This window comes from Pan paniscus, chromosome 7, assembly GCF_029289425.2.
Source record: "Pan paniscus chromosome 7, NHGRI_mPanPan1-v2.0_pri, whole genome shotgun sequence".
Taxonomy (NCBI): domain Eukaryota; kingdom Metazoa; phylum Chordata; class Mammalia; order Primates; family Hominidae; genus Pan; species Pan paniscus.
In genome coordinates, this window is record NC_073256.2 from 78,670,258 (window position 1) to 78,686,458 (window position 16,201).

The window sequence follows — 16,201 nt, forward strand, 5'->3', positions numbered from 1 at the left end:
TAAAGAACTTACCCATGTAACCAAACGCCACCTGTTCTCCAAAAACCCATTGAAACATATATATAAAACTATTATTTCCCTGTTGTCCTATGATGGCACCTTTTTCATAAATCAAGTAGATCTATTTTTTAACTCTATTATGTTTCATTTATCTATTGTCCTTTCTTATGTAATGGCATACTCTGTTAATTACTGTAATTTACTTGAAAAAAGTCTTGATATCTGGTAGTATAAGTTCTTCAACTTGGTTCTTCTTCAAGATTGTCTTAACTAATCTTGAGTCTTTGCCTTTTCACATACATTTTAGAAATCAGCATTTTTATTAAACTGCTGAAATTTTTATTGGGCTTTCTTTGAATTCATAGATTAATTGCTCCACAGATCAATTGGTATTTTATAATATTGAGTTTCACAATCCATTAATGCTTTATATTCTTTCATTCATTTAGACATATTTAATTTCTCTCAATTACATTTTACTGAATTCAGTGTAGTGGCTTGCAAATCTTTTCAGATTTATTCTCCCCAGAAAATGAATTTTCCCTGTAAACTGGAAATTTTTAAGTGTTTAATTTCTGCTTTGGATGGGAATATAATTTCAATTATTGGCCATCAACATGATTGAGTAAACATAAATTTATTATAAATCTTGATGAGTAAGTCCTAAACATAAAATGAAATATTTGTTGGAAAAGCACCTCTTAATGAAATGAATGCAGCAGTTTTGTTTCAATCAGTTCATGTCTTCATGGATGAATATTAGTTATTGCTAGAATGATAGGCTACCTCAAATACTTCCAATATTTGATGCTACTATTTATTTATAGAAACCTTGTTCACAGAAAAAATACAAGAATGGGAAGAAATTTGCTATAACAATGTCACTCAATTTTTTAAAATTCCTTCCTTCCCCAAGTATTTTTTAAGACCTGCTTTGTACTAGACACTGTTCCAGGTTTGGGGGCTATAGCAGGGAGCAAAACATATAAGAGCAGACAAAAATTTTTCCCTTATAAAGTTTAACTTGTAATGAGGGAGTCTGATAACAAATGATTTTTTTAAGTAAAATATACAATATAGCATAGTAAATAGTGATAAGTATAAAAAAGAAAAAAGTAAAGCAGGGAAGGAGATAGAACATGTGCAGAAGGTTGACCCTGTAGATAAAGAGGCTGAGATATGTGCCCAAAACTACATAATGACCTATCATCTAAAGTTATTTTTAAACTACTACTACTAGCTGATGAGGTTCTTCTTCAATTGTTTTGGAAGCAAAAGATTGAAAGCCAGCTACCTTTTTATTAGTAGCTATTACTTTATTAACATCAGCATACAAAATTAAAACTATCACTTTGTTTGGTGACCTGAAGGCTTGTTCTGCCAGGATGATGCACCAAGTTAAGGTTCCAGATGGCTGAGATAAATGCCTGTCCTTGCAAACTGGAAAGAAGATGATTATAGAAGGGAATGAGAGAAGCAAGGTCCAGAATGGCCATACTTTTTCAAAGGCACATAAATTTTGGAATTGAGTCTCTTGAAATTGAACACTCTACATGCCTACACACCATTTAGGAGGTCTTACATTCACTTGGGGCACACCTTCTCCAGTTTGAAGACCACTGGTCTCTTATTGCCGCCTTCTCACTCCCCACAATGAGAAAGAATGAGGATCCGAGACAGAGTTGGGGAGACTTCCAGACCCTCCAGACTCTTGGGGATTGCCCTCAGTGTTTGTCAAAACAAGTTGCCCTCAAGGACAATTGAACTATATCAGTTCTTCACATAAGTACCTGAGACTGAGGGGGACAAGACAGAGTGGGAAGCATCCATTTTGCATAGTATTGCTGAGTAGAAAGCGGTAAAAAATGTTGGGAAACTCTGATATGGACAATGCAGGCTCTCGGACTGCATACTCTAATTCTTCCAGTTGGAACTGGCTTAACATTGAGCATTTCATTGGTCCCATGTGCTTCTCTTCAATTTCACATGCCTTCTGAAAGGTGGAGGAGATTTTAAACTTCCTGAAGCATAAAGAAAACAACCATAAATAGTGATAAAGCTGGCACTTGGGCATCATCTCCCTGCTTGGACATCTCTTCGGGATCACAAAGTTATTTCAGGCAGGGGGTAGCACAGCCCCAACCACCCCCGGGACATAAGCAATGGTTTAAGGCACTGTCAAGTCCACTGTGCCCAACAGACCCATCATGGTGCCTTGGTGGCCACTAGGTATGCCATAAGCAGCCCCATCTGTGGCCTGTGTTTTGGCACAGCAGGCCGTGCCTACTGAATGCTCAGATTCTTCAGACAGGAGACAGTAACAGATCAGTGACACTGCAGAGTAGCTCGTTCTCTCGTAACAGCAGCAGGGTTTAGTTGCCAGCTACCTCTGAAATAACTAGTCTCTCCTAAAAGCCCTCATTATGGTGGGGTGCTGCGAACTCCTCTCTGCAGTCTTTGAAGGGCCTCTCTGTGTGAACTAAGTTGATGTCAAGCCTCTTCCCCAGCTTTTTCCTTATGAATTTATATCACGGAACAAGAAAATCACAGTGTAATAGCCCCCATATTTGAGTTCTTCAAATGTTTCTTTAAGATGTTATTGCTGGACTTGGCAACTTGTAAAATAAATGCTTATTAGAAAAGCCTAATACCTACATAGCAGGAACAATGATGGACCAGGAACAATGATGGACCAGAAAGCAAGCTCAGAATAAATGTGTTAATTGCCTCTCAGCTTCCTGAGTCTTTTCTTTTCTCTGACCTAAACACAATGTTATAGGGGCTCTGTGCTCCTAAACTCAGTGATGAGGCAGTGTGCAACATAGCTGGAATAAAACAAAATGCCTACGTTCTGGTTAATTATTTGGTGAATATAGTTAAACCTGGGACATAAATGACAGCTTGAGCTCACTGGAAATGGCAGGTTTTCACTTTAAGTGTATCAAAATCAAAGGCAAAAGTCTCAATCTGAGGCTCTTAACCTGGAGTCTATAAATGCAATGGGCTGTGAACCCCATGAAATAAAATCATTTAATGGATATAGAAGTGTGCACATTTTTACAAAGGGGTTCCTCAAGTTTTATAAGATTGTAAAAGAGGTCTGTGATCCTAAAGATAATAAGAGTCATGACTAAATATTCTCAAAATCTTACAATTATTAACCCCTTCCCCTCCTTCACTGAGGCAGCAAACACTTGCTGAGTGCCTAGGACTTCCGCAGTCCCGTGACATCTGCTTTGGGGAAACAAACATGAATTAAAGTTCTAGTGAAGAAGAAGAATTAAATTGATATATCTGAGCTCCTTCCAAGGGCTGGCAAGGCACTATCCTGTATATAATATACATTTTTCTTGTCAGTCTTCATAGTAAACCCATTGGAAGTCACTATTAATGTTAGCCATTGTAGAAGAATTTAATTTCTAATAATGGTCACAACAGTATTTCCTGTCTAACTTCCCCATCAAGAAGTGGGGAGTTGCTGTTCTTGCCTCTTAAGCCCAGGCTGGATGGGCAGCTGTCCTGACTAATCAAGTTTGGTGGAAGTGGCTCTGAGTGACTTTTCAGGCCAGATCATAGAAGGCGACATAGCTTCTGCCTGGCTATATTTGGTTGCTAGCCCTTGAACTCAACTACCATTTTGCAAGGAAGCCCAGGCCACATGTAGAGCCCCTTGTGGAGAGCAACAAGGTCTCCAGCCCTCAGCCCCAGCTAAGCAAACAGCCAACAGCCTGTCCTGACTTTCCTGCCATGTGAATGCACCACCTCAGAAGCTGCTCCTGCAGCCTCCCGTGCCCCAGCTAACATTGCATGGAGCAAAAATAAAGCTTTCCTGCTAGGCTCTGCTGAGACATGCCAATACATGAGCAAAACAAATGGTGATTATTGTTTTAAGACACTGTTATGTGGTTGGGGGCTATATAGCAATAGATAACTAGAGCAAGCAGCTTGCCCATATGAGCAACTGCCACTTAGAGGTTAAATAATTTGCCCACAGTTACACAACTAGTAAGTGTAGAGCTGGAATTCAAAACAAGATCTGCCTGATACATAAAATCAAGTCAAGAGGATGAAGGGGAGAGTTTTACCTATATCTGTGACTTAGTATTTCCTTTTTTTTTTTTTTTTTTTGAGACAGAGTCTCTCACTCTGTTGCCCAGGCTGGAGTGCAGTGGGGTGATCTCGGCTCACTGCAACCTCCTCCTCGCGGGTTCAAGCAATTTTCCTGCCTCAGCCTCCCGAGTAGCTGAGATTACAGGCATGCGCCACCACGCCCAGCTAATTTTTGTATTTTTAGTATAGATGGGGTTTCACCATGTTGGCCAGGATGGTCTCCATCTCTTGACATCATGATCCACCTGCCTCGGCCTCCTGAAGTGCTGGGATTACAGGCGTGAGCCACCACACCGGGCCAGTATTTCTTAAAATAAAAAGAAATTTGAAGAAAATATAGCAAAAAATATTTATCTTAAAGTGGAAACACAGGCATCTGTTATTTTATATTCTACATTTTTCTGTGTATTAAAAGTGTTTTACAACTTTAAAGTATCTTTTCAAAGATGAAAGCAAAGTACTTATCAAATTTCAAAATATGTTTAAGATCAGACATGAAAAATAAGTTAAACTTTAAATTGTGTTAAGTTGCCATACTTTATAAAACCAGAGGCATTACTAATGTACTGTCTAGATGATAAAAGAAGAGCTTGCTTCGATTTGCCCAATTCCAACCTCTCTTTCTTCATCTAACAGTGTTAATTCACGTCTTCGTGCCAATGTTCTGAGCTTTTAACTCAGCAGAATCTTGAAAAATCCAAACAGATGTGCATAAACGTACAGGAAAATAGACTCCAGTCCACAGAGGAGGATCCAAGTATCGATTCTGGATTTACCATAAGCAGCAAGCATTTCCATAAGAGAAGGGAAACATTAGCACTTAGACTGCCTCTGAGGAGCACAGGAAATTTCTCAGAGCTGAGGGTGACTCTTCCCATAGCCCCTGGAGGGCTACATCTTCAACTTCATGTGACATGTAGTGAATTATTTCTCACAGGAAGCTGCCAGGTTGAAAGCCAGCCACCTTGCACATGTTGTCTCCTGAACAGCAGCATGAGACGAAGGAGAATCAATTGCCTTGAGTTCCCCTTTGATTCTGCATAAAGTTAGTCAGGTTTGCCATGGCTGAGTGGGGAACTGAATCAGTAGCACTGAATTATCTAATGGAAACTTCATTTGTGTGTCCCATAGACAAATAGAAAAGTTGCTATTGGTTGTGCATTTTTTTACAAGTAGAATACAAGTCTGTATTTGCACAGTCAGATGCTGCTATAAATCTAAAGTAGCTCTGTAATTCCTTCAGTTCTGTGAGAATCCTTGTCAGGAATTGGTGGTGGCTAGAGTGAGTAACCACAAAGATATTCTGTTACAAGTAATATTATTTCTTCCAAGAAGTTGCTCGGCTGTGCTCCTGGAAGTTGGCACAGGAAGAAGATTTGAAAGGACTGCAAAAGGGTTTCCTGGCTGCAGGCTCTCCCCAGGGGATCTTTGATGGTAACACCTCAGGTTCTGAGAATGGGTGTAGAGAGGAGCCCACTGTGTGGCTGGCTTTTCTGGACAGTTGATGCCAACTCTTAATTGTGTTGCTTTTTTTTTTCTAAAATATATTTTTCACTTCCAGGATCTAATAATCAAAGTACATGGAACTCAATTTCACTGTACTGCAGGCTCCCAGCAAGCTGTGCCCTGATGCTTCCTTCAGTTGCTCCATCTCTTCTGCTGAATAGTGTTCTTGCTGTTATAACTACAGATTTCCTTGGATGTTTTTATTCCAACCTTCCTTTTCTAATACTTTTGAAAACCTGTCCATACCTTTTCTATTTCTTTTCGTGTTTCATTGAAATTCACACCCTTATTTCCACTGAAGAAAGTACTTAATTCAGCACCTTCTCTTCTCCTATCTTTCTCAAAAAAGTGAATTTTAAAATGCAGTTGCTTTACTTTCTTATCAGTGTGATATGACTGCCTTTCCCCAAACATAATTAAAAACTGAAGGTCTTTCCTAATGAGTTATTTTTAAGTCTTTTGTTAAGTGTTCTATTTCTTAATTTTCTTCATTTTTTAAAGCACTTGATGTCATTTTAAAAAAGCTTTAAGAATCTGTACTCGCCCTCTGTGTACACTTTAATCTGCCCCTTTACTTGAACTCTCATCCCACTCTAGCAAATGGAAGGTATTGATGCATGCATGACAAACTGTTTTTTAATATGAAAACATCCTCATCTTGAGGACTTGGTGGCTTCTGTGGCCAAAAAGCCTCATTGCTCCATCCCATCCATGAAGAATTCTTGATATTTCAGTTTCTTTATTACTTACTTTTCAAAGATTCCTCCTTAATAGTTAAATTTTGTGTAGTCTTGTCTAGTTCTAGAATCTTGATAATTTAAGTTTTACCTATATGTGATATATTATTTCTAAGGTTTACAACATTTACATCATGCTAGGTTTCCGATATGCAGAGAAGGTATAGCCAAAAAACAAGTAACAGTTTAAAAAGAAAGAAAAAAACAAATAGCAATTTAAAAAAAAAAAAAAAGAAAAAACACATAGAAGGTGTGGCTGATTTATAGTGCCATCAACTGCAGGAACCAGATGTCCTAATTTGGTTAAAACAGTCCTTGCTTACACAAGTTGCCCTGGCACTTTATCTGGTTTAGACTTTGTCCTACATTTTTTAGTTTTCAAATGAAATATTACTATTAATAGTTGTATTAGGCAAATCTAGAATGGCCACGTAGACAACTCTTTCCATTTCTACCATAGGCTTATCAAGGTATGTGAGATGCATGAGCAATAAACAGAATCCTTTTTTTTTTTTTTTTTTTTTTTTTAGAATTCTCTTTTAACTGTATGGTTAAATCTGTAAGAAAACCAACAATACCACTCTCTTTTCTCCAAAACTTAAAAGACACAATATAACTAGCACCTTCCTTTCAAGGGCAGTATGCAACCTGGTCACTGATAAAGATATGTACTTGGATAGGAGTAGTGGAGATGGCTAACACCTTCCAGTCTCAGGTGGGAGTGGGAGAGGCACTGCAATCTACAGCTCCTACCAGCACCTCTTCCCACCATATCCAGCTGTTAGGGTCAGTGGAGAGCACCTGGAAGTGTAAGTTAATGCACTGACACGTTAGGAGAAGAAGAATTTCTCAGAGTTAAAATAATGATATCAGTCTTATATACCAGTTTATAATACTGGAATTACATTAGTTCATCAAATGCTTTCAACAGAACACCAATTAAATTATTTAAATAATTTTAATTTTTTAATCCAGTTCATAGAATTAGCATAAGCCTTTTAAATTTGTTTGTTTGTTTGCTTTGTTTTGCGGACAGGATCTGAGTTTGTTTCCCAAGCTGGAGTGCAGTGGCACAATCTGGGCTCACTGCAACCTCTGCCTCTGCCCTGTGGGCTCAAACTATCCTTCCACTTCAGCTTCCCAAGTAACTGGGACTACAGGCACATGCCACCACGTCCAGCTAATTTTTGAATTTTTTTTTAATGGGGACGGGGTTTCCCCATTGTTGCCCAGCTGGTCTCAAACTCCTGAGCCCAAGCAATTCACCCATCTTGGTCTCCCAAAGTGCTGGAATTACAGGCATAAGCCACTGCACCTGGCTTAGCATAAGCCTTTATTTTATTTTTTATTTATTTTATTTTTATTATTTTTGGAAACAGAGTCTTAGAGTTTTATTTATTTTATTTTTATTATTTTTGGAAACAGAGTCTCCCTCTGTCACCCAGACTGGAGTGCAGTGGCATGATCTCAGCTCACTGCAACCTCCATCTCCCAGGTTCTAGCAATTCTCCTGCCTCAGCCTCCGAGTAGCTGGGATTAGAGGTGTGTGCCACCATGCCCAGCTAATTTTTTAATTTTTAATAGGGACGGGGTTTCACCATGTTGGCCAGGCTGGTCTCAAACCCCTGACTTCAAATAATCTTCCCAACTTGGCATCCCAAAGTGCTAGCAATATAGGCATGAACCACCATGCCCAGCAAGCATAAGCCTTTTAGATGTTCATTCTGTCCAAGGTAAAACTCTGATATTATTTTAAATCCTGTCATAATCTAATTAAGTTGTAAATATTAAAGATAAATATATTTATTTTGTGGAAATAATACAATACAATTTTTGTGAAGTACAAAATATGGGTTAAAAAAACAACAAAAAATATTCTTACTAAGTTAAAAAAATACATGAAGCAGAACTGTATTTGGAATTCAAGTGCACAGGAAACTTACAACTGCATCCTAATAAAGCCACACTATTTTACCAATGAAAACAGAAATTCAAAGTGTTTTCAAAATTTATATATATATGTATACACACACACATTTAGAGTAAATAAAATAGAATATTTTTGTGATGAGGCTAATGTTGAAAACAAAAAGAAATTCATCATGAAAGAATATACATTTTCTCTCTTCCCTTCCCTTCATCAATCTGAGTTCTGACTATTTCGACCTTTGAAGAACTGCTTTGTAAATCAACCTAAGTTTCTTACAATGTCTGTGAGTATTTTTATAAATGAATCTTGTACATTTTAGTTGTGTTACATTCAAGATCAATTGAAAAACTTAAATTGATTATTCAACAAACCAAAGCACCTCCAAAAAAACTTTCAAAACTCTTCATAAATTGCAATAATTGAAAGGTTACAGAAAACATTGACCTATCTCCTCACAAAAGTAAAGGAAGACAAATGAGAACTCAAAATGTTGCACAAGAATTGATTTTTTAATTTTATAATTTCCCTTTGAGATATCTTGACTTGAGAAAAGACATTTTAGAATGGAGCCCCAGTTTTTAATTGGAAAACTGTATTTTCTGCACCAGAAGGAATAGAAGTTGATTTGAGAAGGCTTACAATTTTGTAGTGTCTATATTTGGTGAAAAGAATCATAAATAGATACTATTTATGGGTTTTGTCTTATGAAATTTTTGCCAAAAAAATGCTACCCTGTATGGAGGCAAAATTACAGTATCTAGGAGAATATTTGGGCTAAAATATACTACACATATCCTCCATTTAGCAAACTTGCTTGGCATTTACACACACACACACACACACACACACTCCTGAGAGTTCAGTTTTCCTACATGCCTGTATGCCTGTTAGTGTTAGAGTGCTATAATGCAACCAAAGCTTGGTTTAAAGTAATTAGTATCTTTAATGGACTATGAAACAGGAGAAACAAACATCATACATGTATATTAGAATTGGGAGAAGAAAAGATTGAGGCTTTGATCAAAACCAGAAGAAACTGGAAAGAATATTACAAAAATGAGAAGTCTATACAGACAGCCAGTTACTCTGCCATTAGGGAGGAAACAAAACCTTTGCAAAAGGCAGATGCCGATTTTTGGGGAGTGGCTTGGGGACAGAAGGCATTGGAGATAGATTGTGTGGCTTCTCAAATGCCTTTCTAATGATGCAATACATATTCTTAAGGAAAAAAAAGGATTCTAGCAGCAAGAGGAGACAGTATATCTTTTGATATATAGGGAGAAAGGGCATGTCTGTATGCCTAAGGACAAACACATTATTTGAAATCTCATGCTATTTAATATTAATTCATTTTTTACTGAAACCAATAACAACTTATTTTTCAGACCCTATGAATCCAGATTATTTCTGTATTTTTTAAATTTCCTCTTTTTGGCTCATTGACAATATTTTTAGTAGTCCTTTTTACTAAACATTTTTTCATTTTATGGTGAACGGATATTTTTGTTAACTTTGCTCTTATGCATTCTATTTTAAACATTTAGTATTATGTGTATTTTTTACACACTTATTCATATTGGCCTATGTTATATTTTCAGTTGATTTCATAGGTGGACTTGATACACACTCCTACTACCAGGATCATGTTGAGTTAAAGCCTGTTAAACCAGTAAGTAAAGGTGTGATGATATGGAAAATATTAATCCTTCTAACTCAGCCAAAACTAACCAAAAGTGAAATAATTTGAACCTACTACTACTAATCATTGGTTTAATTTTCCACTCATATTTAAAACACACCTTTCACATGTAACCCAACATCATCATTATTATTATTCATTCCAAAAAGGATTTGAAGCTGGTGACATGATTTATATTTCAAAAACAATAGTTCTGTCTTATTCCCCTTATCAATAGTTGGTAACTAAATTTTTTAATGAGATTATTTAATCTGCAGAAGTAAAGAATGAATATGTGTCCTGGGGCAGCACAGCAAAGTAAAAAGGGGAGAAAGACCTGCAGTAAATCCAGGTCCTCCATGTGACATCCAGGTGCCTTCCTCAGTGTCTCTGAGACTTGTTCTATCACCATACTCTGGTTTCACAGGGGGGAAATAGATTAAATTGGATAATGTGTGTATGATATATGTAAAGCTGCCTATTACTCTTCCCAGTACTCAAACATTTGACTAACAAGTTCAGGAACAAGTTTTCTATGTTCTTAGAGGACATGAAAGGAAGTCAGCAACAACAAAACCACCTAAAACTGGTGAGATTTCAGTTGAGTAAAAGAAAGAAATCTTAAGTCACCTAATTAATAAAATACTAGGAAACATGGAAATAGATAGGGTGACTCCATTCCTAGAAAATTCCAAGTAGCACATATAAAACTGTATAAATTAATAATAGCTATCATACACTAACCACTTTGCATATATCATCTCACTAAATCTTCATGAAAACACTGCAATGTGCTAATTAATATTCCCACTTTATAAATAAGAAAACTGAGGTTCATAGAGGTTAGGCAACTTTCTCAAAGTCCCACTATTAGTAAGTTGTGGAGCTGAGATCTTTCCTGGGTAGCAAACCATCACCCAACCTGATATGATGGACTTGCTCAGATGATCTTTTGTTCTTTCAGCTCAGTGTTCTGTAATTTGATGGCGATAGAAGAAATTATGTAAAATAGTCGCTTGTATAATAAACACATATGAAAAGTTTCACCTGCTGCCTCTTTGCCACAGTGGTTCTTACCCAAATATGCAGCTCCCGCACCCAGCATATGTGAGGATTGAAGATCTGAGAAGGCTACACTGATTCCTCTACCTCCCCAGGTTGAATTAACTTTATTCTGGCAGAATGATCTAAAGTAAACATAGCTCACAGGAAACACAAATCAGCACTGTGCCTGTCACATGATAGATGTTTAAATAAATTTTGGTTTCTTAAAGCAAATCCAATTTGGAAAAAACATTCACCCTATATAACACTCCAGAACCAAGCAGTCACCACCTCATTACTCATATCACTAAGTGCTCATAAAGGATATGTTCCAAAAGTTGATATTTGTAGATATGGGGAACTTGTCAGGGATTGTGACAATAATCAAGATGATTAGTGCATTGGGAGTGAGAAAAGAACTAAGACAATGCCTAGTGGTGACTTAAAGAGTCTTCATATATTTGTTATGTGATAAGAGGATGATGAATGGTTTCTTTCATCTCCACTTTGAAAAAAAAAACTCAGCAGAGAAATTGCAATATGAAAAATGCTGCAATTTAAGAGAGATCCTTCTATTAGGGAAAGTTATTAAAAACTCCATTTGATAAATGTTGATAATGAAATTTTCTTCTTGAATGATTTGCAAAAACTGGACGCCCGTGTACCTATGTACCTCAAAAGGGTGTTCTGTGGCATGGCCCAGAGGCAAGCGACTTCCACTTATGTTCTCTAAAGTCACTTCCATCTCTGTGAATCAAAAACACCCAAAACATACTTTTAAGATCATCTAAAAGGCTTTGATCAACTCCACTGTCTGCTCCAAGGGTTTTCTCAGCACCCCTGTTCACTGCTGACCTAGCAGTGGATAGCTGAATATAGCATAAACTACAAGCTATTCTCTACAGAAAGCAATAGAACAAGCTTCTGCTTTGACAGATTATGCATATTATCATGTCAGATGAATATGGAATGCCTTTCAACCATGAAGGAAGCAAAAATCTAAAAATCAAACTAAGACTGAATTGAAATCATCGTGCATGAAACAATTTAAGAGGTCAGTATCTGTACTCTTCACCAGTATGCAAATATTTCAGCATTTATCCAGTCTGCCTCTGTCAATCTACTTGATTTCTTTTAATAAGCCTGTTATATTGAATTCCATTGAATCCAATGATGCCATATCACTACCCAGCAACAGCTTGGAGAAAAAGCCAACCTTCTGTGCTAAATTGTTAGAGAGGGGAATGAATGCTGGCTTTGACTTTCATTAAGCCTCTTTTATCACCATGAAGTAGAAAGCCAGGTTTTGTGAGGAAGCCACTTTAATAAGGGGATCAGAAGAATCCTTAGCATATTCCCAGGTACATGTATGTGAACAGGTAGCTTTGAACTCCATATGCAGAGTTTCCAGCCAACAGCTCATTCCTAGGTAATACTGCAGAATTGTACAGGAAGCCTTAATTCTCATGTTTGAGTGTGTCACTGCTCATAACCACAAAGTGCACCTTTCAAGTGTCCACAGTCAAATTGTATGTGAATGTGTATACGGGAAGTGGGGTTGGGATAGGGGTAAGGTGGTTCACATATGGATTTGGTCTCTCATGTTTTGTTTCTTTCTTTTTAAAGTAATGATATCAAGCTTAAAAAAGCCCACTGATTGCATCAATCAGTTTAATTCACTTTACTATCACTGATTGATTGCCTACACTGTGCACAACAGGCACAGCCTAAGTGCTAGAGATATAAAGATAAATAATACTTGAGATTTGACCTTTAGCAGCCAATGATCTAGGAGGGGAGATCTACATAGAAAGGGTAGATGCAAAACAATATTTATCCCCAAGGAAATTTTATGCGGGAGGGGGAATGGTTAACTCTCGCTTAGCGAGGAAAGGCTTCCCTGAGAAATAACAATTGAGCTACTTTGAAAAGATGACACAATTTATCAAAAGCAGAATAAATATAACTATATTGGAAGATACTTTGGCAGTTTCTTACAAAACTAAGCATACTTTTACCATGAGATCTAGCAATCGAACTCCTTGGTATTTACCCAAAGAAGCTAAAAAGTTTTGTTCACACAAAAACTTACACACCGATATTTATAGCAGCCTTTTTTTTTTTAAGACGGAATCTTGCTCTTTCACCCAGTGGGGAGTGCAGTGGCACTATCTCAGCTCACTGCAAGCTCCGCCTCCTGGGTTCACGCCATTCTCCTGCCTCAGCCTCCTGAGTAGCTGGGACTATAGGCGCCCGCCACCACGCCTGGCTAATTTTTTTGTATTTTTAGTAGAGACGGGGTTTCACCGTGTTAGCCAGGTTGGTCTCGATCTCCTGACCTTGTGATCTGCCCCCTTCGGCCTCCCAAAGTGTTGGGATTACAGGCGTGAGCCACCGCGCCCGGCCTATAGCAGCTTTATTCATAATTACCAAAACTTGATAAAGAACAAAGATGTCCTCCGTAGGTGAATGGATGAACTCTGGGACATCCATACCATGGATTATTTAATGCTAAAAAGTAATGAGCTATGGCATCATGAAATGACATGGAGGAGCATTAAATGCATGTTATGAAATGAAGGAAGTCAAACTGAAAAGGCTACATGCTATATAATTCCAATTATATGGCTTTTTGGGAAAGGCAAAACTATGGAGACAGTACACAGATCAAGGGTTGCGGGAGGGGAGACATGAATAGGCAAAGACAGAGGATTTTTAGAACAGTAGAACTACTCTGTATGACATTGGAATGATGGACATATTTCAGCATACATTTGTCCAAACCCATGGAATGTACAACACCAAGAGTGAATCCTAATGTAAACGATAGGCTTCGAGTGACTATATCAGTGTAGATTCATCAATTGTAACACATGTAACACACTGGTAGGGAATGCTGATAATGGAAAAGGCTGTGTGAGGGCAGGAACAGGGGCAGGGAGCATTTGGGAAATCTCTGTACCTTCCTCTCAATTTTGCTGTGAACCTAAAACTGCTCTTAAAATATTAAGTCTTTAAGGGGAAAAAAAAGCAGCACAAGAAAACGGGTATCCCCAGCATGGAGGCTGATTTGCTTGGCCGTTCTACAGAAGACAAAGTTGAAGCTCATGACTCCCTAATCTGATGTTTGCCATAGTTCTCGTATAAAGTGAGTGAACGGATAGGAAGCAGAGGCTTAAGCAGAGCAGGTGTCTTGACAGCTCTCGGTGAGGACCCTAAGAGACCTGCAGCAGCCATGGCTCCACCATTATGCCTAAAGCTATCGAGATGCTTTCAGTGGTGGTTATCTGGGTCTGGCCTGGGGACATGTGATACACAGGTCAGGAGTAATCCGTGTTGGGTTTCAATATCTTACCACAACTGCCATCGAGGGAGGTATAAGTCTCACCATAACTGCCATGGAGTCTCCACCGGGATCTACTCCATCACCACCCCCACTCACTGACAGCACCGCCAATGAAAGGAAAGAGTAAAGACTGCTCTTATCATCAGAACCCAGAGCCCAGTGGTCAGCAGCAGTGGCTCTGAAAAGGATACCTACACATCAGCTTACAGTAGGGGCAGCAGTAACACCAGGAGAAGAGGGTTAACAAAAGCAGATTTACCCCTCAGGAAGAAAAATAGCATGGCATAAACATATACAGCTATCAAAGAGATATGGAATTTCAGAGAACAACATAGTGAGCAACTAAACTGAAGTTTGTCAAAATCATGACTAGTGTATTTCCATCCAAATGGTTAGCAACTGAGTACCGGGAAGATTAAGCTCCATGTAGCAGTAATTCTTCACATAAAAATAATTAGAGCAAGGCAGTTTATCAAAGGACAGCAGCTGGAATTCCAGAACTGACTTCTACAGCAAAGGTAGAGCTAGATCTGATTATGTTAGAAATTTCCATGAGGATGATGCCTATGACTGCAGTTAAGAAAGACTTGATGAGAAAAGCTGACCTGAGATTCCCCTATAACTTTCAGCAAATCTTTTTCTAAGGCTTCCAAAGGAAAACTTGACTTTTCTTTGGTATCTTAACTTGTCTGATTGCCTTTGCTGGAGGCTAATTTTTCTTCACAAAAATTGCTACATGCTAGGTGGCCACTGCTGATTGAGTGGCTGCTATTGCAACTAGGTACTAGAAGACAGCCAAGGCCAATCCCTATTTCAGGGTAGCCCTGCAGCCAGCTCTGCAGGTACTTTCACTGCCTGCTTTCTGTCTCTGACAATCCAGGTACACAGGAAACCCACCTCTGATGATCAGGCTGTAGGACAGATGCAGAGGTGGTCACCTCTCTCTGCACTTTCCTGAGAACAGCTGTTTTGCATTAGTACCCCTATATGTAAGTTGATTTCAGGCCATTTTGCATTTATAGCATCTACATTAAGTACCAGCTAGTAGGACAAATCAGGGTGTGTGTGTGTGTGTGTGTGTGTGTGTGTGTGTAGGAGTTGGGAAGGTGGAGTAATGTGCTTTCAAACCTTGCTTTAAAAACCAGCAATCACCAGCCATGTGTTAGTAAACTGCAGCTGGAGGCACCTAAAGAGGAATAGAATAACTCTGTCTTGATACTGTTTTCATTTGTCCTTAATTAGCCTTCACATCTTATATTTATCCAGATAGAGAGCGCACTGAGCTATGTCAAATTCTGCATGCTGTCTCTCTCCTGTGGCATGTGACTATAAGGTGACTGTGATCCGCTCCTATCAGTGGCTGTCTCACTGTTCCCACTACTAAGGGTGGAGCCCTGTTCCCTGAGGCTTACCATCAGTCCCTGGAAATGGAAAGGACTTCATGAGGCATTAACTCTCCCGGGCTGTCTCAAGAGCACTGCAGCTGTAAAGCACTCAGCACCTTCTTAGTTGTCCCGAAGGAGAGATGGGCTTCCTTGTGTGCCTGCCTTACTTAGCACCAATGCAGTGGCACTCAGGGCTCGTTGCTTTCTCTAGCTTTGGACCTCTTTCCCTTTGTCACTGACATTAATAACTTTTTGATGCATCATAAGAATAGTTGTACCATGTCATGGACTACTGTAAGAACACATCCTGATATATACTTATTTGACTATGCAGCAGTGAAATGGCTGTGTTTATATAGCTTATGCAGTTCAGACTTATCACTGTAGTATCCAGTTAGTGCACCTCTGTTTTTGTTAGGACGGAATGATGCCAAGAGTGCAACTGGCAACATGCAAGAGGGTTTG

The 16,201-nt window shown here is 38.6% G+C and overlaps 1 protein-coding gene across 3 annotated transcripts in view; it reads left to right on the forward strand.

The window, feature by feature from the left end:
• The window catches only part of NKAIN3 (sodium/potassium transporting ATPase interacting 3), a 739,500-nt gene that overhangs the window by 698,606 nt on the left and 24,693 nt on the right, over positions 1 to 16,201 (forward strand). The window contains exon 6 of one of the 3 annotated variants that reach the window (XM_008956737.5): positions 9,882 to 9,952. The exons of 1 other annotated variant lie outside the window; for it this stretch is intronic. In XM_008956737.5, the coding sequence (XP_008954985.3) occupies positions 9,882 to 9,952 (71 nt within the window). Of the gene's footprint in view, positions 1 to 1,370; positions 6,563 to 9,881; positions 9,953 to 16,201 lie in introns of those variants that run through there. One more of the 3 variants, XM_057303023.2, reaches the window with a different exon arrangement.